The sequence below is a fragment of the Garra rufa genome, chromosome 3 (assembly GCF_049309525.1).
Source record: "Garra rufa chromosome 3, GarRuf1.0, whole genome shotgun sequence".
Taxonomy (NCBI): domain Eukaryota; kingdom Metazoa; phylum Chordata; class Actinopteri; order Cypriniformes; family Cyprinidae; genus Garra; species Garra rufa.
Genome location: NC_133363.1, coordinates 3,210,651 through 3,226,181, shown reverse-complemented (window position 1 = coordinate 3,226,181; position 15,531 = coordinate 3,210,651). Strand labels below are relative to the sequence as shown.

Genomic DNA, 15,531 nt, shown 5'->3' with positions numbered 1-15,531 from the left:
CAGTTCATCAGTTCTGTTTATTAATATAATTCGTTGTATGATTTACAGCTCACCTGCTGTTTTGTCCCCCACATATCCTGCAATAGTGATGCCTAAACCTTGAGCGTTCTTCGTCAGGCTCACATCGAAAGCACCTTCTTCATCTTCCTCAAAACCCTGCCAACAGACACAAACATGAGTGAGAACAAAACGAGAAAGAAAGAAAGCTATCTGTGAAAGTCTTCATTTTTATTTACAAACAAACACACACTCAAGAGTAACATAATTGGTCATATTTTTTGCTAATTCTCATGTTTGTGCTGTTGCTTTCCTGCAGGATAATGTCATTAAAGATCAGCAGCCAGTTGCAACAAACTCATTAGGGTAAGAAAACATTCCCATGTAATTATTATTACTGACTTAATGGGTTTGTTGCACTGGCCTCAGGCTTTTGTGAGTTACAGAGAAAAGACTAACAGAATGAAAAGTGATATTGAGGACTTAATACAATGATAAGCAATTAAAACAATGTTCTCGAGAAAACATTTCATCTTACTTGAGAAAGGTGATATTAAGAAACACCTGCTACTTTCCTAATAAATTGCCATTTTAGAACTAAGTGCATAGGAAGACTTGGCAAAAATTCATTCAAACTGCAGTCGAGAAATGAATGGAAATTCACTCTTATATTTACTTAATTTTGCTACTGTGATGAAAGCAAATTTATATGTACCTTTAAAAATTAAGAGTTTCAAGTTTTATTCAGTATACTAGGACACAAAAATCAACTGCATACTTGAAACGTCCACTGATCAATTATACACACACACACACACACACACACACACACACACACACACACACACACACACATATATATATATATATATATATATATATATATAAATAGTTCATCAAAAATGAAATTTGCTGAAAATGCTGTACAAGTGGTCTGGTCTGAATCAGGAGAGAAATCTGCACAGATCAAGCACTGTTTACAAGCCAAAACAGCTCTAAACAAATATGTGTGTGAATTTTGATGTAAGAGGTAACAGGAGACAGACTTTTTCACTGGAGGAAGTGTTATTATGGATTATGGACTTGTATTTTAGCTTGATGCAGTGGTTTTAATGGCTTAGAGTGGTGTGGATTATTGTGATGTTTTTATCAGCTTTTTGGACTCTCATTCTGACGGCACCCATTCACAGCAGAGGATATCATAATCACGATTATTTTGGTCAATATTGTATTCACGATTATTTAACACGATTATGAGTGGGTCCGGAACTCTATATGATTGATTAATTTAAAGATAGCAATACAATAGAAAGATAAAGATACAAATGAAACAGTTTTTTTTTTGGAAAGTTAATATAATTAATTGAACGTAAAATAAAACCGCATAATCTTCACTGCAAGAATTAAACATGCTTTATTTCTTATAAAAACAACAAAAGTCCCTTGGTCAAGAGCAGTGAGTGTGTTTGTCTTTTGTTGTTTGATGAACATTAAGCACAAAGACAGCAGAGGGAATATTACTTGTGACTGCTTTAAGAGCTGCACGGATCCAATATACTGTTACACACATATTTTAATTTTCAACCGTTTACGTTAATTTCAGACATAACTGACGAAGGTTTACACGAATAATCACCAAACGCCGCATTTTGACATATATTTGCATGTATTTGACCGTTTAGGTGCGCATCTTAAGATAAACATTCACTTTACTTGTCCGTGTTCTGTTCCGTCTCTGAACGCATACACAGAACAGCACAAATTCTCTTTCATGCTTTTTAATTAATTCCATAGCCCTAGAGGATACACTGCTGAGCAAGTGATGGAGTGCCACATTTCCCCATATCTGATGAACAAACAAACTCGTCTACATCTTGGATGACCTCAGGGTGAGTTAACTTTCAGGAAATATTAATTTTTGGGTGAAATGTTCCTTTAAAATGGCATGGTTATTAGTCAATGCAGTCAATCTCAAACCAGCAGTATGTGTATGTATGCAGCTGTATGGCACATGTGCAGCTGTACCTGTTGCTCAGTGAGAGTTGGCAGGACGACAGAAGTGGGTGGAGCATCATCCGCCATTCCACGGCTGATGAGAAGTCGGACTCTGTTTCCGCATTGTTTCAAAACTTGAGCAACCTGCTCACTGCTCAGACCAAACAGATCCGTATCTCCGATCCGCAGGACATGATCCCCACTTCGCAAGCGACCATCCTAGATCCAATGAGAGAGAATGTGAACTTCTGTATTTTTCATAAACAGACTGCATGGCAATCTTTACTGTTTTCATATTTGTGTTGAAATCACTTGACCCCTCACAGAGTTATAAGACAATCATTGTTGACTTCAGTTTTGTTTTTTTAGGGCTGTCAAGCATTTGAAAATGTTTATATAGTTAATTAGATGATGTGCAGATTAAATAATCTAATTAATTGCAAATTAGATGCACATGAATTTTGAAACACGCTGGGAATTTATCCCACAAAAGATCACAAAAGTCATTTTTGTGTGAAATGAGAAAAGCGTTAAATAGACATTACAAAAATAGCTTTGGCTTAAAACATTTTGAGTCAGCATTGTATAAATGGACATTCAAGGTTCTGGTGCTGTGGCTCAATTTCTTTGGCGAAATTGAGCAAAACAAACAATATTGACAATATTTGTGACCCTAGACCACAAAACCAGTCATAAGGTTAAATTTGACAAAACTGAGATATATACATCATATGAAAGCTCAATAAATAAGCTTTCTATTGATGTATAGTTTGTTAGGATAGAACAATATTTGGCCGAGATACATCTGTTTGAAAATCTGGAATCTGAGGATGCAAAAAAATCTAAATACTGAGAAAATTACCTTTAAAGTTGTCCAAATTAAGTTCTTAACAATGCATATTACTAATCAAAAATTACATTTTGATAGGTTTACAGTAGGAATTTTACAAAAAAATCTTAATGTAACATGATCTTTACTTAATTTCCTAATGATTTTTGACATAAAAGAAAAATCAATAATTTTGACCCATACTATGTATTTTTGGCTATTGCTACAAACATACCCCAGCGACTTAAGACTGGTTTTGTGGTCCAGGGTCACATTTAGTCTAAAATAAAACACAATATTGACTAATTGTTTATTGAACTGTTGTATAAAATCAATATCACATAGGCAATCTTGCAGATATACAGGAGAAATGGCACTATTGTTTGTGTGATATTGTTAACCTACATCATAAAATATACATATAAGACAAAAATCCATAGAGGGCATTTTTTTGTACTCATATCTTGAAATTTAGGGGCATATAACTGCATTCATAGGCTACAGTATGCAGTGAGTCATCCTGCACTATGTTAATTTTTCCAAAATGAATTGCACTCAATTAAATTGACAGGTCTAGTTTTTTTTTCACTTGTCTTTCTTTAATTCCTCAAAAAAAGGCAAAAAAAATTAAGGCTGAGGAAAGGAGGATAGGTCAGAGAGAGGGGCACATAGACAGACACAAACACTATTGATCGTTATAGTTCATAAAAAGGTCAAAAGTGCACTCACCTGGTCAGCGATGCCTCCAGGTAGGATGGTTTTGACAATAACACCAGTGGTTTTGCCACCAACGATCCCAAAGCCCAAACCGGTTCCATCATTCACCAGCTCGATTGTCTCCACATGAGTCCAGTGGGTCTAAAATGACACAAGCACACAAAAAAGGGGCTCAATAACAAATAAGGTTGGTCATCATGATAATAAAAAACTGTTAAATAATTTAAAACGCATGTGGCAAGATCATATTTTTTGTGTTCATATTAACTTCATTTGTTTCTGAAAAATACAAGTTACAAATGTAACAGTAAATCAGTTGATGCCAACTAAAAAATATGTTCTCTGAACATTCAAAACATGCAGTTGTTTTTAAAACACTTAGGGATACATTCTGTTTCATAATTTTGCAAACATTCTGAAGAAACATTCTCTGAACATTCCAAAACAAGTAGTAACATTTAAAAATTAATGTTCTATTAACATTGCTGAAAATAAATTTGTTGCTAACTTTGAGAGAATGTTCTGAGAATGCTCCTTGTTTGCTGGGTAACTGGGATCAAAACACAATACTATCAAAAGAGATGTGACACAGCCGAGTACAACCCCTGTTCTCCCTCTTTGGAAAACATCTAACGAATAATACATGTTGTTCGAGTGATCATAAAATGACAGTCAGTTGACTGTTGTATTCATCACTCAAGTGCTAATCCATGGCTCCTAATCGTCTAAGCCAGTGGACTAATATCAAAGGTGTCCTGAAGGCAACTCACCCACAAGAAGGCAGACGGCCACATTGCTGCTGCAAAGACATCTGTGAAAGAGACTCCTTTAGGAGCGTCTTATGACACAGTTACGCTCCTGATGGAATGACACACCAGCGGACACGAATGAAGACTATCACGTATCACACAGGCACTACAGATCACCTCCCGTTATTCAGTGTAGTCTGAATTGCAAAACTGTGCACCATAGAGTCTTTCTCAGTATTATTTTCCCAAAGTGCAGCCATTAAAAACCTCCAAAATAGTTTTGTAGAGTTTAAATCATTGACCAAATTAGTGTTTCTCAGATAGGATTTTGTTTGGTGGCCGAGAGAGCTCAATACACTGTTAAGAAAACACATACAAATAGTAAAAGCACCAGCAGGTTAAGAAAACATCTTCATCAGTTTGATAACACCTGTGCTGCAAATACTTAAAATACAGAAACACGCTGCAAATACTCATGCAGGGCATTTATATTTTTAGTTGTGTTGTAAGTATTTGCAGAGTTTATCTGTATTTGGTTGTGCCATGAGTATTTGCAGTTGGTTGTGAGTACTTGCAGCGCGTTTCTGTATTTGGTTGTGAGTACTTGCAGCGCGTTTCTGTATTTGGTTGTGAGTACTTGCAGCGCGTTTCTGTATTTGGTTGTGAGTACTTGTAGTGTGTTTCTGTATTTGGTTGTAAGTACTTGCAGCGCGTTTCTGTATATGGTTGTGAGTACTTGTAGTGTGTTTCTGTATTTGGTTGTGAGTACTTGCAGTGCATTTCTGTATTTAGTCGTGAGTACTTGTAGTTTGTTTTCTGTATTTGGTGGTGAGTACTTGCAGCATGGTTCTGTATTTGGTTGTGTTGTGAGTACTTGCAGCACATTTCTGTATTTGGTTATGAGTACTTGTAGTGTGTTTCTGTATTTGGTTGTGTTGTGAGTACTTGCAGCGTGTTTCTATATGTGGTTGTGAGTACTTGTAGTGTGTTTCTGTATTTGGTTGTGGTGTGAGTACTTGCAGTGTGTTTCTGTATTTGGTTGTGTGAGTATTTGCAGTGTGCTTCTGTATTTGGTTGTGTGAGCACTTGCATTGTGTTTCTGTATTTGGTTGTGTTGTGATTACTTGTAGTGTGTTTCTGTATTTGGTTGTGCCATTTTGGTTACTGGCTTAGTGCATCCTGATTTTTTTGGTTTCGGCCCACAATTTTCATTTTGGTGAATCACTAGTAAATATATTAAAGTATAATAGATATTTGACACTGGACCACAAAAACAGTCACATGGGTCAATTTTAAGCAAAGCAAATTTAAATACGACATCTTCCATTGACATATAGTTTGTTAGGATAGGGCAATATTTGGCCGAGATACAAATATTTGAAAATCTGGAATCTGAAGGTGCAAAAAATCAAGATACACAGTTCTTTTGGAGTTTGCCAAAGCAAACTTTACAGAAAAGTTGGCTCAGGCTGGTAAACACCTTTGAACTCCCATTACTCTGTGGTGATTAAATAATAGCCAAGTTTGCTTGGGGCCATATTAGTAAAATTTTTCCAGATTTCAGGGTGAGGAAAAATAACTTTGAAGTTCAGACAAACTGCAAGATCTCCAATCCCAAAAGGAAAACAGCAGGGGGTCGTATCCTTTTATAAAGGGGCTGTGTCACATCTATTATGTCTCGCTCCCCACTATGCGCAGCAGGAATATTCAAAGGCTAAGCCATCCCTTGGTGCTTAGGAGACATAAAACAGAACTTTTATACTACTTTCAACAAAATTTTTGCCATTCAAGTGGCATAATCTTCCAAAAAATGAATAAAATCAGCCCCTGCTGCTTTAAACAAAACACATTTCCCATTATGAATTATGATACAGCTTGTTTTTTTGGTCCATTGGGTCATATCACTTTCTCATCACAAGTGAACCGTTCCAGAGTTAATTTTTCAATCGGAACAGGACCACCACGTCCAGGCGATCTTGGATCAATAATTTGGGTTTTCAATGTTTTTGAAAGAGTGACTCTTCTCTTATCTAACACCCCTAAAACTCAATTTAAGTACAGTAGTCTATATATGTATGTGTGTGTTGTGTCTCACCGCACTGGAGTGAGCTGAAAGTGTGCTAGCAGCACTGGGAGTTCTGGACACAACCGGGCTAGAGAGCTGTGGTACGGGCCCACGGGCGACAGTAAGGCTCACATGGTCCGATGCTCGCTGCAGGAGAATGATGGCCTGCTGGTGACTGACGCTCTGATCCAATGGCTGACCGTTAATCGCCAAAATCTGATCGCCCTCCTTTAGCTTTCCATCGCTAGAATAGAGAAACATATGTTTAACAACCTTAAAAGGCCACTTAAGTCACTTAAAGACACGTTCATGACTGTTTCTTAACACAGTAGTACACTTTTAAAAAGTGTTATTTTTCACAAGGAAAGGACAAAATGACCAAACAATAAAATAAATGACAATGTCAATGGTAACCAAATGGCTGAATTAAGTACAATTAACACTGTTTTTGCAATATATGTATGTTTCTATGGGACTCAAATTGAGCAAGCAGAAAGACAAACTGCTAAAAAGCACTAGCATGTCAGCAAACTAGCTTTGTGACTTTGAGCTAGAAAATGCCGATGTGATATGAACTGGTGACACATTTGTGATTTGTGGGAAGAAATGAGAATTGCAGCAGATCTTTAAAATATGAGTAATCTTTGTTTTTAAAATAGGAACAAACTAGGACAGTTGTGTGTACAAATCACTGATCATCTGACATCATGTGTGTGTGTGTATTCTGACCTGTACGCCACACTTCCAGCCTGAATCTCCTGAATGAAGATGCCAAGTTCTCCGCGGTTCTCACTACACAAGCCAACAACGCTGAAGCCCAAACCACCCGATACTGGCTTCTGGAGGTCGATTTGAGTCACATACCGACCCTGCAACCACACACAACACATACAGTCATGTAATCACACAGCTGTTTGGTTTTGCTATCAGAAAGTAAAGTAAATGTGTGGTCTCTTACTGACTATTTAATAAAGGTACATTTATGAGCTATATGAAAGTTTAGGGGTTAAACAGTGGAAAGCAAAGATTTAACTGATCTAGATAGATCAGAGATGCCCAAACAAGGGCTGGTGGGACAAAGTTGGCCCCTGATGCCCTTTGATTTAGCCCACCATGCCACATCATAGGACAGAGGGAAAAAAGGAAAAAGGCCACTGAAGAATAACTTTGTTTCTGTTTTATCTTTTTTAACATTAATTTTAATTTTGCATTGAAATGTAGAGACTATAGCTGAACCTGATTTTCAAAGATAAAATGTAAATTTGAATGTAATATAGTTGAATATATTGCAACATTTACTTTTAGCTCATAGATAGATAGATAGATAGATAGATAGATAGATAGATAGATAGATAGATAGATAGATAGATAGATCTAGGAAGGAAGGATGGATGGATAAATGAATGGATGGATCAATGGATTAATAGAAAGATCAGTAGAAAGGTCGAATGATGGATTGAATGATGGATGGAACAATATAATGATAGAGTGATCAATGAATGAATGAATGAATAGAGGTATGGATGGATGGGTGGGTGGATAAATGGATGGATGGAACAATAGGAAGATCAAACGATGGATTGAACAATGGATGAATGGATAGAACAATAAAATTATAGATCGAATGATGGATTGAATAATGGATGGATAGATGGAACCATAGAAGGATAGATGGATGAACCGATGGATGGATGAATCAATAGATAGTATGATAGACTGAATGGTGGATGGATGGATGGAAGGAAGGATGGAATGATAGAATGATAGATAGAAGGACAGATGGAATGATAGATATTATGACAGATAGAATGACAGATGAATGGAACGATGGATGGATGGATCCATAGATAGATTGATAGATGGATAGAACAATAGATTGATGGATGTTTGGAACAATATAATAAAGATAGGTTGATAAAATGATAGATGGTTGGGTGGCTTGATGAATCGATAGATAGACAGATGGACAGATCGGTGGATGTTGTGTGTTACCTGGGCCATGGAGCGGATGATGTGTTTGTACTCTTCAGCTGAAGGTTGTCCATTGAGCTGAGCTGAGAATCCTTCACTGCTGCCCTTCAGATCAGAGTTAATATACGGAGTCTGAAAGAAAGAGCGACAGAAAAACAGCCTAAATGACTCCTCACTTTGTGTGTTCCAAGCATTCAGCTTCCTTCACTGAGTACCTAAAAATATAAATAGCCCTGAAAGAGCATGGAAAACTCATTTGTTTTGATAATTTCTGGTGATAATTTGTCCTCCCAGCCATCTGTGCACACATGTTTTTCATTACATTCAGGAGCTGCTTAATTAACTTTTTATTTCCCTCCCAGACTCCAGCGCACACTCCTGATGAAGTACAAACCATTTCACATCAATTACCGCGACAAAACGTGCCCCAAAAAAGCATCTCTCTGTGAGAAAAATAACAAGCACTTCACATCGCAATGTGTTAAGTAATTTCCTTAAAACATTTGCTGTTTGTTTGAATTTAATTGCTTATTAAGCCATTGTCTTTCCGGCTCGGATTCACAGATCCGCACTCCGGTGATTTACAGCTCTGTCCTTGCTGTCTATTCAACACGAATTCTCATATTGCTGATTTATTAAAGAAACAGTCCATCCAAAAAAGAGAATTCTGTTATTTATTATTCATTCACCCATTTTATGAAAAAAGAAGTTGACGGTACCCATTCACTTCAATGGTTACCGTCAACTGTTTGGTTACCAACGGTCTTCAAAACAGAAGATGGAAACTCATATAGGTTTGGAACGAGATGAGGGGGAATAAATAATGACACAATTTTAATTTTGGGGTGAACTGTCTCTTTAACAAACTATGTCAGGTTTTTTACGGCTCTTCTGTGCATGAACAGCCGCACTTCAGTCTGCTGCAGTAAACATTAATGTTCATAAACGTCTCCCAGAGGCCCTTCAGATTAAGCGCCGCAGACTCTCGGCTCGGTTGCTGATCGTGCACAAGCTTTGAACGCGCTCTAAACTATGTCAGCTCTGCGAGAGCGTGTATTTGTTAGTCTTCCCATGTAAGAGGATTAGGCCTCCAGTTTGGCTCGTCCACGTTTCAGAAATTACTTCTGCTCCACTTCACACATGAACTCATGTCTCTCTCTTCCTGAGTTCTGGTAACTATAGTAACACAGACAAAGCCAGACGCACCAGTTGGCATAAACAACCCTGCAGGTTAGTGTGGAGAGACACCAACAGACCGAAAGAAGCTCTTCTCAGGTTATTAAAGTAATCATGATGTTTACTTTTGCCTAAGTAACAAACCTCCCACAGCAACTGCATAAAAAAATCTTCCTCTGTGTGTGAAAAAGAAGTACACTTTAGATTACTTTTAAAAATAGCACTTATTAGGGAAAACGGTACATATACTTTGGTGCATACTGAATGTAATGTTTCAGATGCTTAATTGCATGTTATTAAATGAAAATGAAAATGTATATTTTGATTTTATATCAGAGCGGTGAGTAGGACCGTAGTACATCTTTATATGTAATTTCATAATTACTTCTATTGTCTTTGAAATATGGTTAAAGTACTGCTAAATGTACTGACAAGCATTTATGATAAACTAAAATACTAAAAACTTTATTGAAACGCGTCATTTATTTGTGTAATTACACATGTGTAATAATGAAGTTGCAATTTGGTGCATATAAAATATATTAACTTTAAATGTAATACCAAACAACACACTACAGTTAAAATGATAATCAAGTACTTTACAATTGTGCTTTTTAAAACTTTGAATTTGATATTATTACAAAGGTCACTTTTTAAAAGTGTACTTAAGTGTGTTCAGAAACAGTCATGAAAGCATCTCTCTTTAAGTCACTTAAGTGGCCTTTTAATTCATTAATATTATATCTGCAAGTACAGTTTTATAAAAACATACTCTTCAGATGTGAAGTACACTACAAGTGAATTATAAATGTCACTTTTTCAAAGTGTACTTAAATGTGTTCAGAAACAGTCATGAAAGCGTCTCTCTTTAAGTCACTTAAGTGGCCTTTTATTTCATTATTAAGTATATCTGCAAGTACAGTTTTATAAAAATATACTCTTCAGATGTGAAGTACACTACAAGTGCATTATAAAGGTCACTTTATCAAAGCGTACTTAAGTGTGTTTAGAAACAGTTATGATTTATGATAGTGTCTTTCTTTAAGTCACTTATTACTTATTAGTATATTTTCTCTAAACTGTACTTGCAAATATAATATTAATGATATAAAAGGCCACTTAAGTGATAAAGAAAGACGCTATTATGAATCATATTACTTAATAATTTATTTCATTATTAAGTATATCTGCAAGTACAGTTTTATAAAAATATACTCTTCAGATGTGAATAACAGTACAAGTGCATTATAAAGGCCACTTTTTCAAAGCGTACTTAAGTGTGTTTAGAAACAGTAATGATTTATGATAGTGTCTTTTTTTAAGTCACTTAAGTGGCCTTTTATTTCATTAATAATATATCTGCAAGTACAGTTAATTAATATTATATCTTCAAGTACACTACAAGTGCATTGTAAAGGTCACTTTTTCAAAGTGTACTTAAGTGTGTTCAGAAACAGTCATGAAAGCATCTCTCTTTAAGTCACTTAAGTGGCCTTTTATTTCATTAGTATCATATCTGAAAGTACAGTTTTAAAAAATTTACTCTTCAGATGTAAAGTACACTACGAGTGCATTATAAAGGTCACTTTTTCAAAGTGTACTTAAGTGTGTTCAGAAACAGTCATGAAAGCGTCTCTCTTTAAGACACTTAAGTGGCTTTTTATATAATTAATATTATATTTGCAAGTACAGTTTAGAGAAAATTTACTCTTTAGATGTGAAGTACACTACAAGTGCATTATAAACATCACTTTTTCAAAGTGTACTTAAGTGTGTTTAGAAACAGTCATGATTTATGATAGTGTCTTTCTTTAAGTCACTTAAGTGGCCTTTTATTTCATTAATAATATATCTGCAAGTACAGTTAATTAATATTATATCTTCAAGTACACTACAAGTGCATTATAAAGGTCACTTTTTCAAAGTGTGTTCAGAAACAGTCATAAAAGTAAAGTACACTACAAGTGCACATGCTATACAATTAAGCGCCCTTCTTTTTCCCAAGGGTCATCAGCTCTGTTCCATACAAGTCCATAACTTTCAGACTGACATTAGATGGTTTCCTTATTCCACACAGGCTGTTGACAGCGTTCCGCTCTGCGGTTCATAAGTATGTGAGTGAAGAGAGCGAGAGGGAATGCCGCTGGGGATTTTATAATCTCCATTCCTCTGTTCCAGCATAACTCGCATACTTCAGACCGACTGGCTGCTGGTGCCAAGCTCTCCACGAACACACAGAGCTCGAAAACCTCCCAAATCTGCCCAACGGGTGAAGCTTCTCCCTAAATAATCAGGCGCTGTCTTATTTTTGAATATTTTTTTAGTGTTTGCATTGTTTGAGATTTGAATAATCATGTAATCTCAATCAGCTCAGATCAGGGAAGCAAAGATTCAAAGCAGACTGTCAAAACAAATCATTGAATAATTAATTAAGACACAAATCTTAAGATTAGCCGTGACTACAGCACGTCTGAAACGCCCAAAGACATGGGACAGCACACTGCACTATATACAATTCACAAAAACATGTTTTTCTTTCTTTCTTTCTTTCTTTCTTTCTTTCTTTCTTTCTTTCTTTCTTTCTTTCTTTCTTTCTTTCCAACTTTTTCATCTAAGCATGTTCAGTGCTGTTCAAAGGTTTGGGGTCGAAACGATTTTTTAAATGTTTTTGAAAGAAGTCTCCTCTGCCCACCAAGGCTGCATTTATTGGATCAAACATTCAGCATTGTTACTTCAGTCTTCAGTGTCACATGATCCTTAAGAAATCATTTGAATATGCCAATTATTATTGGTGTTCAAGTATTCATAATGATAATAATTGTCACTACTGTTAAACACACTCAAAATGCTCAAAGAACACCATTTATTTGAAACAGAAATATTTTGAATAGATTTTTTTAAAATAATGATCCCAAACTTTTCAACAGTAAGTCTAAAATTTACATTTCAAACAATAATATGCTACATTTTTGTCACATGACTTCATGTATGTTGCATGTTGTCACCACAATAAATGCAAGTGTGCTGAAGTCTAGTTTGTGAACAAATCTGATTTGTGATCGAATTATTTGCTCCAAACAGAAATAAACTAGTTGAAAGGATAGGTAAAAATGATTTATGATCCATAAATAATTACACAATGATCCATAAATGAGCTGTTCTCAAAATAAATGTTTGTAAGAGTTTTTTTGGGTGTTTTTTGAACCTGGTTTTATAGTAAAAAAAGAGCCATATGAAAATAATTTGAAATGTTTAATTCAAGTCACATGGGTTTGTAACAACATGAGGTTCCAACTATTATTTTACTAATATAGATTCTCTCTGTTGGAAATGTTTTGCTGTTTGTCTAACAAAATAGAAGTATGAAGGATTTTTTTTTTTCCAGTGTTGTGTGTTTTTTCTTACATGCTCCTTCAGATGCTGCACTGATTTCTGCAGGGCGAGGATCTGGTGAAACAGAGGACTCTGCAGGACCGCCTTCAGAAGATTCAGCTTCTCCTCAGCAGGAACATCTGCTCCCTTTTCTTTCAAGCGAGACTGCAACCTCTCCACCGCCTGAAGACAACGCTGGGTATCTGCCACACACACACACACACACACACACACCTGTAAGAAAACTCTGGAGACTACCATCAGAAATGATATCCAATCACAGAAACTATTCCATCTTTGACAGCCTTTCATTTCTGTTTATATGCTAAAGTTTGACAATCGTGTCAGAAACGGCGATAGATCCGTCAGTCTGTGATGATCTGCTGTACAAATGTTTTATATAATTCACTTTCTTTCTCACACAGGTACATTATCCACTTAAATATTCAGGGAATATTTAAATAATTGAGGGAAGAGTGGCTTCAGATCTATTCATCTTCAGAGCGGCGTGGAGTGTTTTCTGTGGAGGATTTCATCGCCGTGAGGAGGTGCTTTGTCTTCTAATCGCACAGCCTGACGCCTCATGGGTATGAATGCTATGGTACACATTCCTCTCACTGAACAAGAGCAAGAGAGTAGTCAATAATTCACAGCGAAAAGCTGAAAAAAAAAAAACCTTGCACACAGCTTTCTTTAAAAGCGGTTGAGGCGATTTATAGGGTAGAGATTATTAATTAGGCTATGCTCATATAATATAACATGATCTTTGACCATTGTGCACTAATTTAGGAGATCTGGGCTGCATTTCATCAATATTGCATGTAAAATTTGCATCCATTTGAATTAAGCAGGTTTAACAAACGGTGATGCATATTTGTCTGTCATACATAAATAGGTCAGAATTCTGTAATAGTACTGATAAAATCAAGGTTTTTAATGCTTTATATATTTATCATATAAATGTGTTTCCGTCTCATACATTTTAACTAATTAAACATTGCTTGTTACACAGCTAGTCATATTTGTGTTTATATAAACATAGTTTATAACTTATTGAATTGATTTTTTTGACATTGAACAGTTATGGAATTTTCACCACTGAATTAAAAAATAAGTAATTGTGACTTTTTATCTCACAAGTTTTTACTTGAAATCTCGCAATTCTATTTTTTTTCTCAGAATTGTGAGATATAAAGTCAGAATTGCAAAGCATAAACTTGCAATATCAAGAAATATTTGTCTCTCCATTTTGACATTTTTCTCACAATTCAAATTTTTTTTTCAGAATTGTAAGATATAAACTCACAATTTAAAAAGTTGAAAACTTTAAAAAGATCTATTTTCCTTTCAATTTTGTTTATGACTCTTCATAATACATCATTTTGAGTTTACATCTTGAAATTCTAAGAATAAAATTCAGAAATAAAAGATATTAACTTGCAATTGCAAGAAAAAAGTCAAAATTGTGAGATTAAAAAAGTTGCAATTGACTTTATTTTGTATTCACTGGCAAAAATGGGCTTCCGTAGATTTTTGTTGATTCTTGGCAAATTAAATAAATGCATTTTAAAAATATGATTATTTAAATACAAATCTGACCTGTTTTGTACCTGTTTTCCTGACTAGTTTCATTTACATTTAGTCATTTAGCAGATGATTTTCACCAAAGCAAATTACAAATGAGGACAGTGGAAGCAATCAAAATCAACAAAAGAGCAATGCTATGTATGTGCTATGACAAGTCTCTTAATTATATAACAAATCAAAAGAAAATGGATAGAATAGAAAAAGAATAGAGCAAGCTATGGTGTTTTTGTTAATTGTATACTAAATAAAAAAAGAGAAAAGATAGAAGATAAAAAATAGAGAAGTTTTTTTAAAGAATAGAAATAGAATAGAGAATGCTAGAGTTAGAGGGTCAGGCCATTCCACCAAGAGGGAATATTTAAGGTAAGAGTCAGTGAAAGTGATTTTGTGCCTCTTTGGGATGGCACAATAATGCGCCGTTCACTTGCAGAACGCAAGCTTCTAGAGGCACATAAGTCTTAAGTGATGAATTTCGGTAAAGGTGTGCAGAGCCAGTGGTGGTTTTGTAGGCAAACATTAATGCCTTGAATTGTATGCGAACAGCTCTTGGTAGCCAGTGCAAATTGATGAAGAGAGGTGTGACATGCATTTCGGCTAATTGAAAATTTACCTTGCAGCCGCATTCTGGATTAATTGTAAAGGTTTGATAGAACTGGCTGGAAGACCTGCCTAAAGAGCATTGCAATAGTCCAGCCTGGACAGAACAAGAGCTTGAACAATGAGTTGTGAAGCATGTTCAGAAAGAAAGAAGACTGATTTTCCTGATGTTGAATAAAGCAGTGGTTCTCAATCCTCGTCCTGGGGGACCCTTATTTAACACACCTTTTGAGATCATCAGCTTGTTAGGAGAGAGATACATAAACTGAACTAATGAGCTGATGATTTCAATCAGGTTCGTTAAATAAGGGAGACATGCAAAATGAGCAGAGCAGGGGTCCCCCAGGACCAGGATTGAGAACCACTGGAATAAAGCAAATCTGCAGGACCAGGCAGTTTTAGCAATGTGGTCTGAGAAAGTCAGCTGACCATCAATTACACCTCCAAGGTTTCTGGCTTTGAAGGAGTTATGGTTA

General features: G+C 35.7%; 1 protein-coding gene across 2 annotated transcripts in view; it reads right to left on the bottom strand.

Annotated features, from left to right (window-relative positions):
- Positions 1-15,531, bottom strand: part of LOC141330822 (multiple PDZ domain protein) — a 92,308-nt gene that overhangs the window by 73,888 nt on the left and 2,889 nt on the right. For both annotated transcript variants that reach the window (XM_073835583.1, XM_073835584.1), the window contains exons 2-8: positions 12,905-13,074; positions 8,345-8,455; positions 7,082-7,221; positions 6,383-6,596; positions 3,551-3,679; positions 2,023-2,211; positions 54-156 (exon numbers count right to left, since the gene is read on the bottom strand). In XM_073835583.1, coding sequence (XP_073691684.1) covers positions 54-156; positions 2,023-2,211; positions 3,551-3,679; positions 6,383-6,596; positions 7,082-7,221; positions 8,345-8,455; positions 12,905-13,074 — 1,056 coding nt within the window. The remainder of the gene's footprint in view (positions 1-53; positions 157-2,022; positions 2,212-3,550; positions 3,680-6,382; positions 6,597-7,081; positions 7,222-8,344; positions 8,456-12,904; positions 13,075-15,531) is intronic.